Raw genomic sequence first — 17,889 nt, forward strand, 5'->3', positions numbered from 1 at the left:
GTTTGAATTCACATGACTCTGAAGCAGGGGAGTGTGGAGAATCAGAGGACCAGCCAATCAGCAGCAGCATCCCTGAAGACTGATGGATCTGCGTGGCAAGAGCTTGAGCTGGGAAGTCCAAGGGTCCTGGACCAGAATCCCTGTTCCAACAGGTACTCTCTAGCTGGGCTTAGGCAACTTCTTTCACCTACCAGAGCCTCAGCTTCTTCATCTAAAAAAGAGAATGGCGCCCTGCCCCGGTGGTAGAATCAGAGCAGAGACACGGTGCCCCACACAGCAGCAGAGGCAGATGGTCACACAGAAGAGGAGGCAGCATCACTGGGGAGCCCGGCTGGGGTAGGTGAGCCTCACAATCCCTCTGAGGGAACAGAGAGACCCTCTCATATTGTTTTATTTTGTTTTATACTCAGAAAAGGAAAAAGAAGTGAAACTAAAGGCAGGTAGCCCAGTGCCCAGGAACTAGACCCAAAACCAGGCCTGGGCCTGCCTGACTTAAGCCTGGTAGTTAAAATTCAACCCCTGACCTAGCAACTGATGTTATCTATAGATTCCAGACATTGTGTGGAAGGACACTGTGAAATCTTCCGTTCTGTTCTGTTTCACTCTGACCACCGGTGCTCGCACCCCGTCACGTACCCCCGGCTTGTTCAATCGATCACGAGCCTCTCACACAGGCCCCCTTAGAGTTGTGAGCCCCTAAAAGGGGCAGAAGTTGAGCACCTGACGAGCTCGATTTTAAGACACTAGCCTGCCGATGCTCCCAGCTGATTAAAGCCACTCCCTTCGCTATCTCAGTGTCTGAGGGGTTTTGTCCGTGGCTCATCCTGCTACACCTGCTGAGCCAAGAATCGGGATTCCACGAGTCTCTGGGACGTTTTGGAGGGGATGGCTCAGGGAAGTCGGGAAGTGTGTGAGCACAAGCCTGTAAAGCCCAGCACCTGATGAACGCTGCAGCTTGTTCATGCAGGCCACCTCTGGCCTGCTGGAGCTCCCCACGGGCTCAAGGCTCTAGGGCCCACACTTCCTTCCTTCTCTAAACAACTCTGATAATGTAGCTTACTGTCATTTATCTGAGCTTTTTATCTGAACTACGTAAAGTATAAGAAGCTACTGGAGTAATAAAGGTCATACGCAGGTACTTTCACCAGGCAGACATTTGCCAGGACTGCCTACGTTGAGGGATTGTGCACGTCATAAAGAATGAGACAGAATTCATTAGCTGGCTGAGAAGATAGAAGGGGCTTTCCAGGAAGAAAGTTCTGCCCACACAAAAGATTCCATAAGACCAGTGGGGGCCAATGGCATACAGAGGCAGCGGCCCAAGACAAAGCAGTCTCAGGACAGGGTGAGATCCATCCACGCCCAGCAACAGCAGGGGAGGGGAGGCCACGGGAGGCCCACCGGCAGGAAGCAGCGTGACCCCATGTATTTTACACCATTCTGGGAGGGTGGGCTTATAGGGAGCAGATTCAGAAGGAGAGCGGCCAGTCTGAAGACTATTGCAAAACTGTCTGCATTGGAGGTGATGACAGTGGACCTGGGGCAATGGGAGGAAGGAAGAAATGTTGGCAGGACTAGGGACTGAGAGATTTGCAGATGAGACAAAAGGAGGAATTCAAGATGACTCCAAGGTTTCCAATTCAAATGGCTGCATTAGACGGCAAACAAGAGATAACTTCCATACGTAACCCTTAACTACAGGCGAAAAAACTGATGGCTGAAGCCGAAATGTGAAAAGCAGGAGAGCAGGAAGAAAAAGAACCAAAGCAGCTGCAGATTCAGAAATGCATGGGAGCAAGTATGGATGGCAGCCAGTCAGCCACAACATGTACTTACCCAGGGCCTCATCTGAGTCACTGGGCTACTCCACAGAGAAATACAAATGCAAGGTATAAAATAATTAACTTTGGGTTTACCACCCATTAGATATTGCACAGTTCTTGTGTCTGCTCTATGAGAATTGGTATTTTCACTCAAAAGATAATCACTGAGCACTTGCTGTGTGCCCGGCACTGTTCTCTGAATGCTGCAGACAGAGCCAGGAAGTGACACACCCACACGGAACAAGTTACTTGGTCTGTTTGTGCCAAATCTGCCAAGGACTAGAGTCTGGCCCTGGACTTTGGTAAAGAAAAGAGAGATGTGTCCCTATTCTGTCCACAGGGAACCAGGCCACAGTGCAAGTGTGGGCTCCTGCCTTCTCAGTTATCAGCTGACAGGGAGACATACACACAAACCAGCAATTCCAACACAGTGACGCACGTGCACAGCACAATGAGAAGCCCGGATCTGCCGGGAAGCTGAGCACAAGGGAGGGGACTCTGGAGCTAGGCCTGGAAAGGGGAAATAAAGCTGTGACTTGAAGACCAGCAGGAATCACTGGCACAGGAGAGGGTTGTGGCATTCCACAGAGAAGGCACAGATGACGGGATGGAGCCCTGCTGGCTCAGGGGGCTTGTGCAGGTGCCAGAATCATTGAAGGTTAAGCATATTCGGAGGGAAAAGGGCAAATGGACATTGCAAGCAAAAAGAATGACACATACAAGAGATGGTGAGGGCACAGGGCACTGGGGGCTTTCAGAGGTTCACTGCAGATCCGGAGGTGGGCAAAGTGGGAGAGGGTAAGAAGTCAAGGTGCAGAGCAAGCAGCGGCTAGGTCCTAAGTGACATAGCAGGTTCTTAAGGAGCTTAGGCTGTCCCTGAACAGCAGTGAGTGTCATGAAGGGGTGCATTCAGAGTAAGGATAAGATGGGTTCATATGTCATAAAGATGCTTAACGCTAGGGAGACAAGGTGGAAGGTGAAACGCGTACAGCCGGGGATGCCTAGGAAAATCCACTGAAATTTGGGAATAAAAAAGAAGAATTCCTCTTTACCTTTCTTAACTCATCCTTTTGAAACTTACCATTTATGTGTGTATTATAACACCTACAGCGTATTAATACAACAGTCTATATGTATCTGAGCCAAAAGGCCTGAGTCCACATCCCTGGTCCATCGTGTACCATGGGGTGACACTGGATAGGATGCTTGCCCCAGTTTCCTCATCCATGAAATGGGAATAAAAACAGTAACTACCTCATAGGGCTTTTATGAAGAGGAAATGAATTAATATCTGTAAGACACTCAGAAGAGAGGTAGGCCCATAGTAAGAACTCTCTAGATGCTTATTCAATTTTAAAAATGCAACTTATTACTAAATAAATACTTAATGGGGATAAACCCCCCAGAATATCTGCAAACCACTGGTGTACACAGAGCATGAACTGGGGTAGATACGCAGACTGGAGTGGTCACAGAGTCCACAGAAAAGATGATGGACCCACGAGGACAACAGCAGGGACAGGGGAAGGACTGAAGAGATATTGAGCAGATAGTCAGTTGACCACGGTAAGTGTCGGGATGTGACAGGGATGTTTCTGGCTGAATGGTGGGGGCCAGTCACCAAGACGAAATAGAGGAGGAGCATCAGTTGGGAGCTGGACGAGTTTAGGATTGAACACGCTGCATAACTTAAACTGCTTGGGGGACACCCAAACTGAAACATGGGCAAGGAAGATATTTGCAAGACATGAGAACACAGCTGTTGGTAGAATCAGGTAAATGGATAAGAACCATGGAGTCGTCACTAGTGATGGTCACCAAGCATTTCCAGGGCTCCCCTACCCCGCGAACGGGGCAGAACTGTACTTCTTGGGCCCTTGAAGTCAGGCGGGGCCATGTGATTCCCTGCTGGCCGATATGGTTTGGATTTGTGTCTCCGCCCAAATCTCATGTTGAATTGGAGGAGGGGCCTGGTGGAAGGTGATTGGATCATGGGGGTGGATTTCCTCCTTACTGTTCTCATGATAGTGAGTGAGTTCTCATGAGATCTGATGGTTTAAAAGTGTGAGGCACTTTCCCCTTCATTCTCTCTCTCCTGCCACCATATGAAGACGGTCCTTGCTTCCCCTTCACCTTCTGCCATGATTGTAAGTTTCCTGAGGCCTCCCAGTCATGCCTCCTGTTAAGCCTGCAGAACTGGGAATCAATTAAACCTTTCTTGATAACTTATCCAGTCTCCGGTAGTTCTTTACAGCAGTGTGAAAACAGACTAATACACTGGCAAGTGAACTATGCAGAGAAGAAATGACAGATGCTCTTCTGAGCCAAGATGAAACCACCTAGGGCTCTCTTCCCTCCTGTACCATGACCTGCTACATTCAGGATGGTGGCTGCTCTCTCCAGCTGGGTCCCTGAGTGAGCAGAGCCCCTGAGGACCTGCAACACCAACAAGAAAGCAAGCACAGGAATATTGAGACACTGTCACTCAGGGTAGCTCTGCTATCAGGTGTGACCAGGTCTCCCCTTAATCAGGGACAGTGACATGATAGGCAGAAGAGGGGCTGCTCACAGAGCAGGTAGGCAGGAGCAGTGGCATGAACTGCGCCACGCAGAAGCCACACTCACAAGTACGCACAAGACCAGACATGGCTGCAGACCACTGGGCTTCCACTCACCTAGTTAGTACAGAGGAAAAACTGAGGGTTTACAGGCAGCAAAAAGAAACAAACATTACCACTATCCGTCTTTCCGCAGAGAAAAGTGAGATGTTCAGAAACACACTTTCACCTGCAAATTTTCAAACATGACTCACTCCATACCATTTTCAGTCATGGCAGGTATTTATCAAGCCAGCTGTTTCGCTAACACAAATACAGTAGAAGGCAGAGACTTGAAACACTGTAATAAAAAATCACCATGAAGGTTACAGGTGCATCTTAAGTAAGACCATAAAATGAAAGCCTTGTCTTTGATAGGAAGAATTTAATGAGAATAGGAAGAAATTTTCACAACTCTCTTTGCATAAAATGACCCCAGAAAGAACAAGCTTAGAAAAGTTCAGAAGTCACTTTTATAAATTTGACATATTGATTTCTGTAGGCTGCAAAACATTTTCAAAACACCAGCTGTCCTACGTAACTACAGGAAAAAAAAAAATCTCTTTTCCTGGTTTCTTCTGCCATTCAAATGCAGAATAAAATAAACAAATGTTGAAAACATATCAAAAGAGTTATTTTGACTTGCCATGGTTCAGGGTAAGAAAAAGCTTATTTTGTTTTCTTCTAATTGTTTTAACAAGCTATAGAACCAAGGTCAGTTGTTTGAAATGTCACTAGACTGCTCTTGACAGAGCACATATTAAAACAATTACTCGAGAATTTTCCAAATTGTAATATTGTGCTTGGCAAACTAGGGAACACGGTGCAATCACATGAATGCCAGCCGCAAGGCAGCTGGGCATAAGGTCATTTCTGCATATTTTAGAGCTTCAACAGTGGCCAGAAAGGGAAAAACACCCAGAGCGTCTACCTTTCCATTTGGTATTTGTTAAATTAAAGTCAATTTAGGTCATTAAAATCAATGGAATATGAGGCCATTTTCTCTACAGCCATTCCTGGAGGAAGCCGATAATCTGATTAGAAAGGACCCTGTCTGTCTGCCTTTGCTAAAGAGACTGCCTAATCATCACAGAGTAGAAAATAAGCATCAGGAATCCACACAGGGCGCCACTTCCATTGCTTATAAGGTTAGAGAAAAATATGACAGAGACACGCTGAACTGGAGAAAATCTCCATCCATGAGGTAGAAATGAGAGTGGTCTTAAGGCACAGACACGATCAAGCAAACTGGCAACAGGGCAGGGGTCGGGAGACGCGGGCCCCAGCCAGCCTCAAATGAGTCATGTGACCGGATCACCATCACTTCTGCACCTCAAATTCCTCAGTCATAAAATTAGAACTTAGGTCTAAAAGGGGAGTTCATTAAGCCAACCACAAAAGGTCACATACTGTGTGAGTCCATTTACACAGTGTTCCCAAAATGACAAAGTCACACAGTTGGAGAACAGGTTGGCAGCTGCCAGGCGAGGGTGGCGATCTAGGGACAGGGTGCATGGCCCTGTGACTACAGAGCGGTTCTGGCTTCTGGCGGCGAGCACAGGCCATACTTGTGAGTGGCAAATTGGCAGCCAGCCACACGCACTCTAAGGCCAACGTCCTGATTCTGATACCGTGCTAGGGTTGTGTAGGGTGGAGCCACTGGGGGAGACCACGTGAGGGACACATGGGACTCTTCTGTATTATCTTTGCAGCTTCCTGTGAATTCATAATTATTTCAAAACACAAAGTTGTATTTTTTAAGGGGTTTTTGAGACCGAACCGCCAGATCTATATTTTCTCCGTGGACCCTATGACTTCAAATATTTTGTCTACTGAATTATATTTATTAAAACAATTCCTTTCCCTAGATTTATTGGTCAAATATATACAGTTGACCCTTGGACAACATGGGTTTGAACTGCAAGGGTGAACTTATACTGAAATTTCTTTCATGTCTCTCACCCCTCCAGAAAGACCAAACCCTCCTCTTCCTCCTCAGCCTACTCAACAGGAGGAGAAAGAGGATGAAGATCTCTATGATGGTCCACTTCTACTCAATGAGGAGTAAATACATTCTCTCTTCCTTACGACTTTTTTTTTTTTTTTTTTTTTTGAGGCGCAGTCTCGCTCAGTCGCCCAGGCTGGAGTGCAGTGGCCGGATCTCAGCTCACTGCAAGCTCCGCCTCCCAGGTTCATGCCATTCTCCTGCCTCAGCCTCCCGAGTAGCTGGGACTACCGGCATCCGCCACCTCGCCCGGCTAGTTTTTTATATTTTTTAGTAGAGACGGGGTTTCACCGTGTTAGCCAGGATGGTCTCGATCTCCTGACCTCGTGATCCGCCCATCTCGGCCTCCCAAAGTGCTGGGATTACAGGCTTGAGCCACTGCGCCCGGCCCCGTACAACTTTCTTAATACCATTTCTGTTTCTCTAGTTTACTTTATTATAAGGAAATGGTATATAATACATAAAACATACCAAATATGTGTTCACTGACTATTGGTAAGGCTTCTGGTCAACAGTAGGCTATTACTAGTTAAGTTTGAGGAGAGTCAAAAGCTATACTTTTATACTGTCAAATAACTGTTGACAGTGGGATGGTGCCCTTAATCCCCACGTTGTTAAAAAGTCAACTATATAACTGCCTTACTTCCCAACTTACAGAACACAAAAATGCAATGTCCAAATGAATCAAAGATATACATAAAATAAAACCATACAGATAACAGACAAATAAATAGAAGCATTTTTTAAAAATTGGAGGGGATATGAGGTAAATTTTGTAAACTACGATAAAAGGGCAAAAAATGTAAAAGATGCATCTGACAATACAATACAAACAATGGTGACAATACAGACATTTAAAACTCCAGCAAAATGCAAAAGGAAAAAAAGCAATGCTACAAAGAAAATTAAAAGACAAACGACAAATTGCAGAAAATATTTTCAGCATATATGGTCATTCAAAGGTGTAAGTAAAGTGCATGAACAAGGAATGCCCCCAATCACACAAAACCCACCAATAACTAATAACTGGAACAGAGATAGCCCAGTAGTGACCAAGGAGCAGCAAATTAAAACAATGAAAGCCAACTGTTCACAAAAGAGACTGGCAAGGATAGAGGCTGACACAACCCAAGATGAAAAGGATAAAGGCGATCTGAGGACATGACCCATGACGGAAAAATAATTGATATGCACATTCTACAGGGCGGTTTGACAATATGTATGCATGTCAAAATGTAAAATATGTCCTATTTGCATTTTCCTAATGCAAAAGAAAAACAAAGCAATGCTACAAAGGAAACTAACAGATACACTTACAGACTGTGTGATCTAGCCAAGCAAACTGCTGAAACTATCTGTGCCTCTGTTTCCTCTTCTATAAAATGGGAATAACAACAGTGCCTACCTCTTAGCTGCTATGAGAATTAAAAGAGCTATTAGCTGTGAAACACTGAGAAACAGCAATTGCAAAATAAAAAGCACTAAAAAACAGCTCGTTAAATAAAAACTTAACAAGCATTACATTGTTAGTCATTTAAGATAATGGCACAAGTGCAAAAAATAATAATAATAAATCTAAAATGCATGCTCAAGACTGTTCACTTGAGTAGTGCTTTTTGATCAGAGAGAAAATTTTAAAACAATTCTAAATGCCCATCAACTAGAGACCAATGAAGTAAAACGAGGTAAGCCCATGCATATGAAGAAATGCTGTACAGCCTTCAAAAATGACAACAAGCAACACTGTTTTGGGTAAGGACACACAGCACAGCAGTCAAAAGCACAGACCCTGGAGCCAGCCCACCTCACTCACAACCAGCTCCACCACTTATGGGCTGTGTGACCAAAGCAAACAGCTGAAACATCTGTGCCTTAGTTTGCTCTTCTATAAAATGGGAATAACAATAGTGCCTACCTTGGCCAAGCACAGTGGCTCATACCTGTAATCTCAACACTTTGGGAGGCCAAGGGCGGTAGATCATCTGAGGTCAATAGTTCAAGACCAGCCTGGCCAACGTGGTGAAACTCCATCTCTACTAAAAATACAAAAAATTAGCCGGGCGTGGGGGCAGATGCCTATAATTGCAGCTACTTGGGAGGCTGAGGCAGGAGAATCACTTGAACCTGGGAGGTAGAGGTTGCAGTGGGCTGAGATTGTGCCACTGCACTCCAGCCTGGGCAACAAGAGCAAAACTCCATCTCAAAAAAAAAAAAAAAATAGTGCCTACCTCTTAAGCTACCATGAGAAGTAAAATGACTATGAGTTGTAAAACATTGAGAACAGCTACTGTCACATAAAAAAAGCACTAGAAAACAGCTTGTTAAATAAAAAATATTGTGATGAAAACTGTATCTGCCACATTAATGAATGAAAAAAGATCACAGAATATTACGTATAATTTCAGTTCTGAAAAATACATATGGGTGTACCCAGAATGGAGGAGGGCCTTCTCTTTTTCAGTGTAACAGTCATTGACCCCAGGCAGTGAAATTTTGGAATATTTTTACTTTCTTAGTATTTTCTGTTTCATTACAGGTATTAAAAACTAAAACAAACAAAAGTAATAATATCCAATAGGCATTCTCAGACACTCCTGGAATCTAAGTTGATGTGAGCTTTCTGGGGAGAGATCTGGCAATATTAATATACTTTCCAACCCAGTAATCTGCTTTTAGGAATTGATCCTAGAAAAATCATAACACAAGTCTACAAATATGTATACATACCAACACACACACACCCATTTAGGAATAGTTATTAAAGCATTGCTTACAACAGTTAAAAACTGATAAAAACCTAAGTTTTCATCAATTGTACCCCGGGGTTGGTACAAATAGAATACTTTATGGCACTGACGGGGCCACATGGAAAGATGGTTCTGGTGAAGGTCTTGATCACGCAGGGAGAGACTCTGCACTCTGCTGTGATGGGGAGACACTGAGGCACTGTGTTTTACAGCAGCAGTCCCCAACCTTTTTGGCACCAGGGACTGGTTTCGTGGAAGATAATTTTTCCACAGATGGTGGGGTGGGGTGGTTGGGGATGGAACTGTTCCACCTCAGATCTCAAGCATTAGATTCTCATAAGGAGCACGCACCCTAGATCCCTCACATGCACAGTTTACAGGAGGGCTCATGTTCCCACGAGAAGTGAATGTCGCAGCTGATCTGACAGGAGGCAGAGCTCAGGTGGTAACGCCGGCTCACCAACCACTCCCCTGCCGCGCAGCCTGGTTCCTAGCAGGCCACAGACTGCTACCAGCCTGTGGCCCACGGGTTGGGGACCTCTGTTTCAGAGAGCTGACACTAAGGGCAGTGCAGACTGGGGAACGACCATAGACCCAACCAAACTTCTGGGCCTCCAGGGTCTGTGCTGTTGACTTTGAGCCTCAAACCCAGAGCTTGACCTGAGGTCTGGAAGAATGGGAAGCAGAAAAATTTAGTGTTGCAAAAGAGCGAAGTCTCTGATTTCTAGCCATAACTGTGCAGAGTCCAGGAGTGCCTCAGAAGGAACCTGACAGGAAAAACCCTGTGAAGGTACTAACAAAAGGGATTCTCGAGAAGACAGCACCAAATGGTTGGAGAGAACTGGATTCTCTGAAGGGCTCAGGCAGTGCAGAAACTACAGACAGCAGAGCTGCCTCGATGGCTAGCACTGATGAAAACACAACACCGTTACCTAGCTGTGCTGGAGCAGGGGCATGCATGTGTACGCATGGGAGGCAGAGAGAGAGAGACAGAGAGAAAGGGAGAGAGAGAGAGGGAGACAGAGTGTGTGCATGCACGCATAAGAGGGTGGGGGAAAGACTCCATAACCCAAATCCAGTGATTAACAAATCACTGGAAATCAGAGCTTCGGGTTCAGGGGAGGTCCATCCTAATCCTTCGTCTTTCAACCGTTTCATTTCTAAAATTATCTTTATTTCCCAAAAGGACTTTAGGTTCTGAAACACGATACGGATTCTTCTGAAATGACAGCACTCCCGGGCTACAGCTCTCACACGGCAATTACTCAGGCTCCATTTAGGGACAGCTCCACCTCCTTTGATCCTCATGGGTTATTTTCATGAGCCCGTGCAGCCCCACAGGGTTTTACATCATTGCCTTGAGAGTTATTTATGAGCAGGAACAGTGTCTGGTATTTTCTACAACTTGTACAGATGTTGGCAATGAGCCTTGGCCACCAACCTAGATGTTCCATAAATATTAGTTGATGAGTTACTCAATAATTCACCCAAACTATGATAGGGTTTTGCAAACCAAGAGTCTTGCTCATTGCAGGGAGGCATTTATAGTAAAGAATTTAAGAACAGGGGTCAGAGTAGGACGGCCTGGGTTCAAAGGCCAGGTCCCCTTAATAACTAAAGGACCCTAAACAAATTACTTAATCTCTCAGAGTCTAAACGCCCTTATCCATGAAGCAGGAAGGATGACAACAGTAGTGTATCCATGTGGTTATGAACGGCTCACTGTAATAGCTGGCATTCACTCGGTGCTTTTGATACGGCAGGTACTACTGGAAGCACTTTACAAATCCTATCTCACTTAATTGTCAAAGCAACCATAGGAGACAGTACTGCTTTTATTCCAATTTTACAGATGAGGAAACTGAGGCAAAATGAAGTGAACAAGTGCAGAAGCTGGGATGCAAACCCAGATAGTCGTAACCCAGAGCCTATGTTCTTAATGAGAACTGCCTCCCACATAACATGGTTAGCACAATACAAAACAAAAAGAACTTAAACACGGGGTACAGTTTGAAGGCTTCAAAAATGGTGCAAGGAACCAACAACAGAACCCACAGCAGAGGCCCTAACCGCTCCAGTGCAGCCTTGCTATTTCACTCCTCCGACGAAGGCCATCTGCAGACACGCTACCGCACAGTGACTTCATCCCCTGGTCACATTTATCCGCCTTTCAGCCTCTCTTAGAAGCTGCTTCAGAGCTGAAGCCTAGTCAAGAATGTATCTGAAGGAAGTACCTGATAGTCTTTATTTTCTTCAAGAATGCCCACCAAAATCTAGTCCTCAGCCAACACTGGCCCATCAAGGTCCCTCATAGGAGCCTTGAGGATCCTAACTGCTGCACTTCAGCCCACATGGCCCCATCCATCCAATAAGACATCCCTCCTTCCTTTAATTCAATACCACCCAAACTGTGACACCAGATTCGCTCCCGACTTTCCATCAGAATGCTCTCTCCTGTTGACAATTTGTTATCCATTAACATGATGCATTTAAAACCTTGTCTTCTTTCCCAGAACATAAGCTCAGCAAAGGTAGAGGCTGTGTTTTACCATCCCTGCAACTCTCAAAGCATCTAGCACAGCAGCCCCCTGACCTGCATGCCATGGGCATCAACTCCCAGATGACACATTCACTTCAAAGATTACTTACAGTAATAGTCAGTCATCATTAAGAAAATAAGCACTTTTCCAGATGGGTGAGAGCTGAATAAATATGGGCTATTTCCCAGTAATAACTGACCCAGTGAAACCTGATATTAGCAGATACACCTCTTCATAAGAAATTGACATGTTCAGCCATTTGGCAGCATTTACCTGCTTCTCCTTCCTCCTCACCCAAATTCAGCACGATAATGCAGATGTGCTTCCGCAGCTGGCGCGTGTTGGAGAACTTCCGACAGCACTTGCTACACTCCAAGCTGCTTGGAGGCAGGCTGTTCCCATCCTCTGGAGCCAGCGGGCCGTCCTCAGTCGGACTCACGATGTTTTCTGCCAGCTCCTCTTCTGTGCTGGGCTTCTTCGTGGACCCCTTAGGCCTGCCTCTCTTCCTCTTCATGACCAAAAACTCTACAGAGGAAACAAGAGGGCACAATGGAGTCACATGAGACGGCACTGCAGGGCTCACGCTCACCCTCCAAGTGTCAGGATATGTTCAGATTTCACGTTTTATTAAAAATGACAAATCTGAAGTGATTCCACAGCTGCAAACAATTATCTTTGGTGCTAATATCATTGCATCTGTGTACTAATGGGTAATCAATGTTCTAATGTTCTGATTCAAGAAAATCAGTTTATTGGCATCTCTGTACATCTTTCTTCAGCAATGCTGGGAGGATTTTACGTTGCGGCTGTCAACCCCCTGCTCACAAATCCTGCCCCTTGTTAAGCACCATTTTTACTGAAATCTAGTTCTCAGAAACTGCTTAGGGACTTCTCTGCAAAGCGTTCTCAAAGGCTGCTGAGCTTGTCATGCCCTTAATGAGTTACACAACTATTCAGATTATCTCAAGGAGTCATAATTATTAGAGTCAAATAGTCCTGGCAAGAAAAAGAAAAAATAATTACAATCTAAAGCCACAAATTATAGCACTAAAGACAATAACAATATTTTTCCAGTTTCCTAGCGACCTAGTGATTTTCAATGGCATGATCACAGCTGCTTTAGAGCAAGTTTAAAATCATTTTACAACTTGTGTTTCTTCTCAATTAGTGTTAATTTTTAAGGCATTCATCTCCAGAATGAAGGTGGGAATTAAGAGGGGTGAGCGGGGCCGGGCGCAGTGGTTCATGCCTGTAATCCCAGCACTTTGGGAGGCTGAGGTGGGTGGATCACGAGGTCAGGAGATCAAGACCATCCTGGCTAACGTGGTAAAATCCCATCTCTACAAAAAATACAAAAAAAAAAAAAAAACATTAGTCGGGCGTGGTGGCAGGTGCCTGTAGTCCCAGCTACTCGGGAGGCTGAGGCAGGAGAAAGGCGTGAACATGGGAGGCGGAGCTTGCAGTTAGCTGAGATCATGCCACTGCACTCCAGCCTGGGCGACAGAGAAGAGGGGTGAGCGGGCACTATCTTGGGTACACGTGCATCTGTAGATATCAGGATGTCTCTCAGGTCCCTTCCTGCTCTCTCTAAAGCTGTTGCTCTATGCAGTAGGACACCAGCCACTTTATCTACTGCTACTACCATGAGGACCCATTAAGTAAGTCACTTGTGCTCACAAATCAAACAGGGAGGCCACAGGGGCAGAAGGGAGCAGAGATGGGAAGGACAGTCTGGGGCACAGTCTGCAGGGACACAACAGCCTGACCACAGGGAATCTGGACAAAGGAGCCTACCTTGGTACGGGGTACCCAAGACCTCAGGGAAACCTGGCACCAGAATGAGGCAAGAGATTTCCTGGGAAAGGAGGGCTCTTGCTGGAACAGAGCTTCGACCGAACTGCAACACCACTGGTGAGTAGGTCAGCTTTGGCTGAAAGATCCAAACCAGAGCACTGCACTAGGGCAGCCAGCGAGATTCCTGCCTTCACTCTATCTCCCTGGGGCATGGTGGGCAGGGGAGCACAAAGGAGGAGAAGGTACTTAATGACAGGAAGGCAAACCAGATAAAACAAGAGACAGAAGGCCCTGGGAGCCCTCCCTAGATTTAAACAAGGAGAACAAAGGCTGTGTTTACAGGAAAACCAGCCCATGTGCACGGGAGAGGGGAGGAAAGAAATAAAAGGTACAGAGTAAGAAGAAACCATTTCCCTTGGAGTCTTTAAAACTTTTCTCCTTATTCTTTTTCACAACAATGTGTACTTGCACAACCTACTGAAGCAGCAATTCATATCAGAGAAGCAGAATTAGCAGAGAGGCTACAAAACACCCACCTCGTGTCATGTCAGCTGAGTTCCAGAAACAGGGTGCCTAACAGTTTACTGAAGTCTGTGGCCCAGGTCTAAACCCAGTGACAGACTCTGCCATCCCGCAGACACAAGCCACTCCCCTGAAACACTCTAGGAGGATGCGATTGTGTAGTGAAGAATTAACTTTACCCAAAGAGAAGTCTGGCCTTTGCCCTTGGCTACAGGGAGGTGATTTCTGGGCCCCCGGATGTCCCTCCTGATAGGAGCATCTTTGTTTACCTAGGGACTTTGGCCACCAGACAAACAATGGGATTTATGATGGGGACTTTGGAAAACAAAAGGCATCAGTCAGAACCTACAGGAGGGACAGGGACTAAAAGGTGGCATGTGGGCAGTGTGTCATGGAGTCCTAATAAAAGCTCGGGATACCAAGGCTTGAGTGAGCTTCCCTGATTAGAAATACTCTTGAGTGCTATCCTACATTGTAGCCAGGAGAGAGGTAACTTTGCTCAGGACTCCATGGGTGGACCAAAAGCTCCACGTCTGGGACCTTCCCAGTCTGCGACTTTACCTACACACCTCTCTCCCTTTAATTGGCTAATTTGCATCCTTTGAGTATAATCAAATTATAATAATGAGGACAGGGCTTTCCTGAGTTCTGTGAGTTATTCTAGCAAATTCTCAAAGCTGAGAGAGGCCATAGGGACCTTCCAAATCTGTAGTAGTAAGAAAGAAGTAAGGGTGGTCCAGGAGACACCCCCCCAAACTTGTGGCCGGGATCAGGAGTCTTGGGCGGACTTGCTCGTCTTGCGGAGAACTGTGCCCTTAAGCTTGAGTTTAGCAAACTTACTGTTGCGGGGTACCCAGTGTTTTCTCCACACAGACTCAATGGAGCACACGGAGCCACAGTGCTTGCATGTGCTGGAGCACAGCACAGTGTGCGGTACAGCAGCCATTGTGAGTCTCCCCTCCCCCAGACTGGAGACTCCTCGAAGGCTGAGTCCCTGTCCAGATTACTTTGTATCCCCCTCAGCACCTAACCTGGTGCCCTGCACAGCAGGCAGCCAGCAAGCAACTCTGGGTGAATTAAACTGATGAGTAATGCACAATTAATTCCACGGCAACGAAGAAATAAAATCGGCCTGAAAGCTTTGGAAAACCTCAAACACGATGGTGACAAAACTAATCTTCCAGCTTGCTGCATCCATAATTCAGATCCTCAAGACCAATTAGCTAGCTAAAAATGAAATATTCATAAATGAACTTGAATAATTTAAGCTCTGAAAATGAGTTGCTGCTGTCAACTACTCGCATTTTATGGCAGAGCTGAGAACCTTGGAACTGGGCAAGGAAAATCATGTAACCTCTAAATCAAAACATTTCAATGGAGTTAGCTTTAATTCTTCTTCCTCCCTCTAAATTCCTTTATTTAATCTGTCACTAAACTCTATGGACTTTGCCCTAAAGATGTCTGTCTAGTAAATCCCCTCTCTGTTCACACAGCAACCTCACCACCCAGATCCCTGCAGTTTCCACATTCCAGCTTCCTGCTCTGGACTTTCTCTGTCTCCATCCCTCATCTGTCATTCCCTCACTCTAGAACCTTCCATTGTTCTGGATGCTTTGCCCACAACTCTCAGGCCTGGCCTTCAAGGTCCTTTAGCACGTGATCCAACCCTACACATATGCACGTGCGCGCGTGCGCGCGCACACACACACACACACACACAGTGCCCCCACTTCCTTCTTCCTCCCCCTTGACTGTTCAGGGCAATTTTCTAGACTTCTCCAAATATATCTACAGAGAATGCCTGTCTCTTTTCACTTACTTGTACTATTCTACCCAACTGTGACCACCTCCTTCACTACAAATCAGACACCAAGCCCCAGTTCAAATCCTAACATGTCCGGTCCAATTAAGACCTCAGTGCCTCCTCCATGAGGTGTCCCCAGCTAAGTGAGCAGGATGACTATCCCCACAGCTTGATTCGAATCACAGTGTGAGCCACACACACGTAGGGTGTGTATGTGCCCAGATCACTCCCTGATTGTTCCTATTTTTCCCCACCTTTTATGAAAAACCCTGAGGTCTGAGCTGGCCTTTTAATTCCTGGGTCCCACAGGGTCTTGAACAGAGCTGGATGTGGAGTAGATACAAGTAATAAGAACACACTGATCCACTGTTTGATGATAGGAAAAGAAACATCTGGAAAAGAAGCCATTTCCTGCATCCCTAGTTTCCAACAGGAAGAAAGGGCTGAGCCACAGAGCCTCTTAACCCTGCTCTAAATCCACAGTGTGGGGACAACTTCCTCTTAGTCAGAAAATCATCCTTGCGGATCCAAGGCCAAAAACTAGCAAGGGGCAGAGAATCAGCCAAAGGATTTCTTCTAACTCAATCAAAACACAACATGAACATTATGAAAAAAATAGCCCAACATTATCAAAAATTTAATAATGTAAGCCCTTTATTTGTGCATCACTCAAGTTTGCAAGGCACTTTCCCAGCTATTATCTCATTTTAGCCTTATAAAAATCTTAAGAGATGGATGTAGCAAACATAATGTCCTCAATAGGAAAAGAAACAAGGGATGCAATGGTTCAAGTGGCTTGGCACATTTTCCAGAACCAGCTGCTGAGCACACAGAACTGGAATTTGGGTTTCCTTATTCCCAGACAAAAATGTTTCTGCAGAATCACATACCCCTGAAGCATGGGTAAGAAAAGGTCAGCTTTAGATACTTTAATAGAGACAATCTGTGCTGTGCAGAGAATGCTGGCTTGGAGCTGGACTGACCTGGGTTCGAATCTCCCCTGAACCTCCGTTTCCAATGTGAAAAATAAACACAAAACTGCCTCTATTTTATAGAGTCACTACCGATAAAAGCAATCCATTATGATGCTGAGCACAGAATTCAGGAGGTGATTGATAAATGGCAACTGTTTAATATTATGGCCATAGTCATTAAGATTCTGACTTAGAATATCTCTTTTAAGAAACTATTATCCTCCCACCTGGTCCACAGTTAGATAATATGATTGCCTGATGTACATGCATTCTCATTCATTCTGACTCAATATGCATTTTTTCCTTGAGTTCTTCATTTTAAAATAGCTCTTACACCAGGAAATCCAATACAGAATTAAAGACCCACAAATTTTATTATGCCTGAAACCCTGGATAAGGCCAGCTTCCCAGCACTCGCACAGGGCAGCTCAATCTCTAGTCACGCCAACTCCAGAATTTCAGAAAATCCTGAAAGACTAACATTTTAAGGCCCTGACAGTCAATCTCCCTGACGTTTATTTCCAAAGCTCAGGAAGCAGTAGGGGAGACAATGAATTATTTATCATAAATAAGGGAACACAAGCCTCTTAGGTTTATGAGGACTGCAATATCCCCTTCGCAGGGACAGACTGCATCCTGTTCCACAATGCCAGGCACCAGGGAGGATGAAGGCATCCCAAGCCTGTTCCTTATACTTTTACCAGCCATATCGTGGAAATGCCATGTAAATAATGGTGATAACTAATCATTATCAAGCACATATATCTCAGGCACCATGCTAAGCACTTCACATGCATGACCTCATTTAACCCCCAAGGGAAGCATTAGTATGATCCCCATCATATAGTCGAGGTCACTGAGGCTTAAGAAGATTAACTAATTTGCTCCAAGGTCAGGGAATTAATAAATGGCAGAATCAACAATTGAATACAGACCTGTTTGCCTCAAAGTCAGTGAACTTCATACCCATGTCATAGCAAGTCCTTTGGACAGTTCAACTAATATCTGAGCACAGAAATAACACACTGTGACCTCTTCACTAAGTTCTGCAGGAAAATGATGATAGTCTCATGCAGTGACAAG

The 17,889-nt window shown here is 45.3% G+C and overlaps 1 protein-coding gene across 7 annotated transcripts in view; it reads right to left on the bottom strand.

Annotated features, from left to right (window-relative positions):
• The window catches only part of ZFAT (zinc finger and AT-hook domain containing), a 231,570-nt gene that overhangs the window by 149,800 nt on the left and 63,881 nt on the right, over positions 1-17,889 (bottom strand). For all 7 annotated transcript variants that reach the window (XR_003120881.1, XM_025394837.1, XM_025394842.1 and 4 more), the window contains one exon: positions 11,986-12,237. Coding sequence is in view for 6 of the 7 variants with exons in the window: in XM_025394837.1 (XP_025250622.1) it covers positions 11,986-12,237 (252 nt within the window). In the remaining variant the exon portion in view is untranslated. The remainder of the gene's footprint in view (positions 1-11,985; positions 12,238-17,889) is intronic.

This window comes from Theropithecus gelada, chromosome 8 (genome assembly GCF_003255815.1).
Source record: "Theropithecus gelada isolate Dixy chromosome 8, Tgel_1.0, whole genome shotgun sequence".
NCBI classification, from domain to species: Eukaryota; Metazoa; Chordata; class Mammalia; order Primates; family Cercopithecidae; genus Theropithecus; species Theropithecus gelada.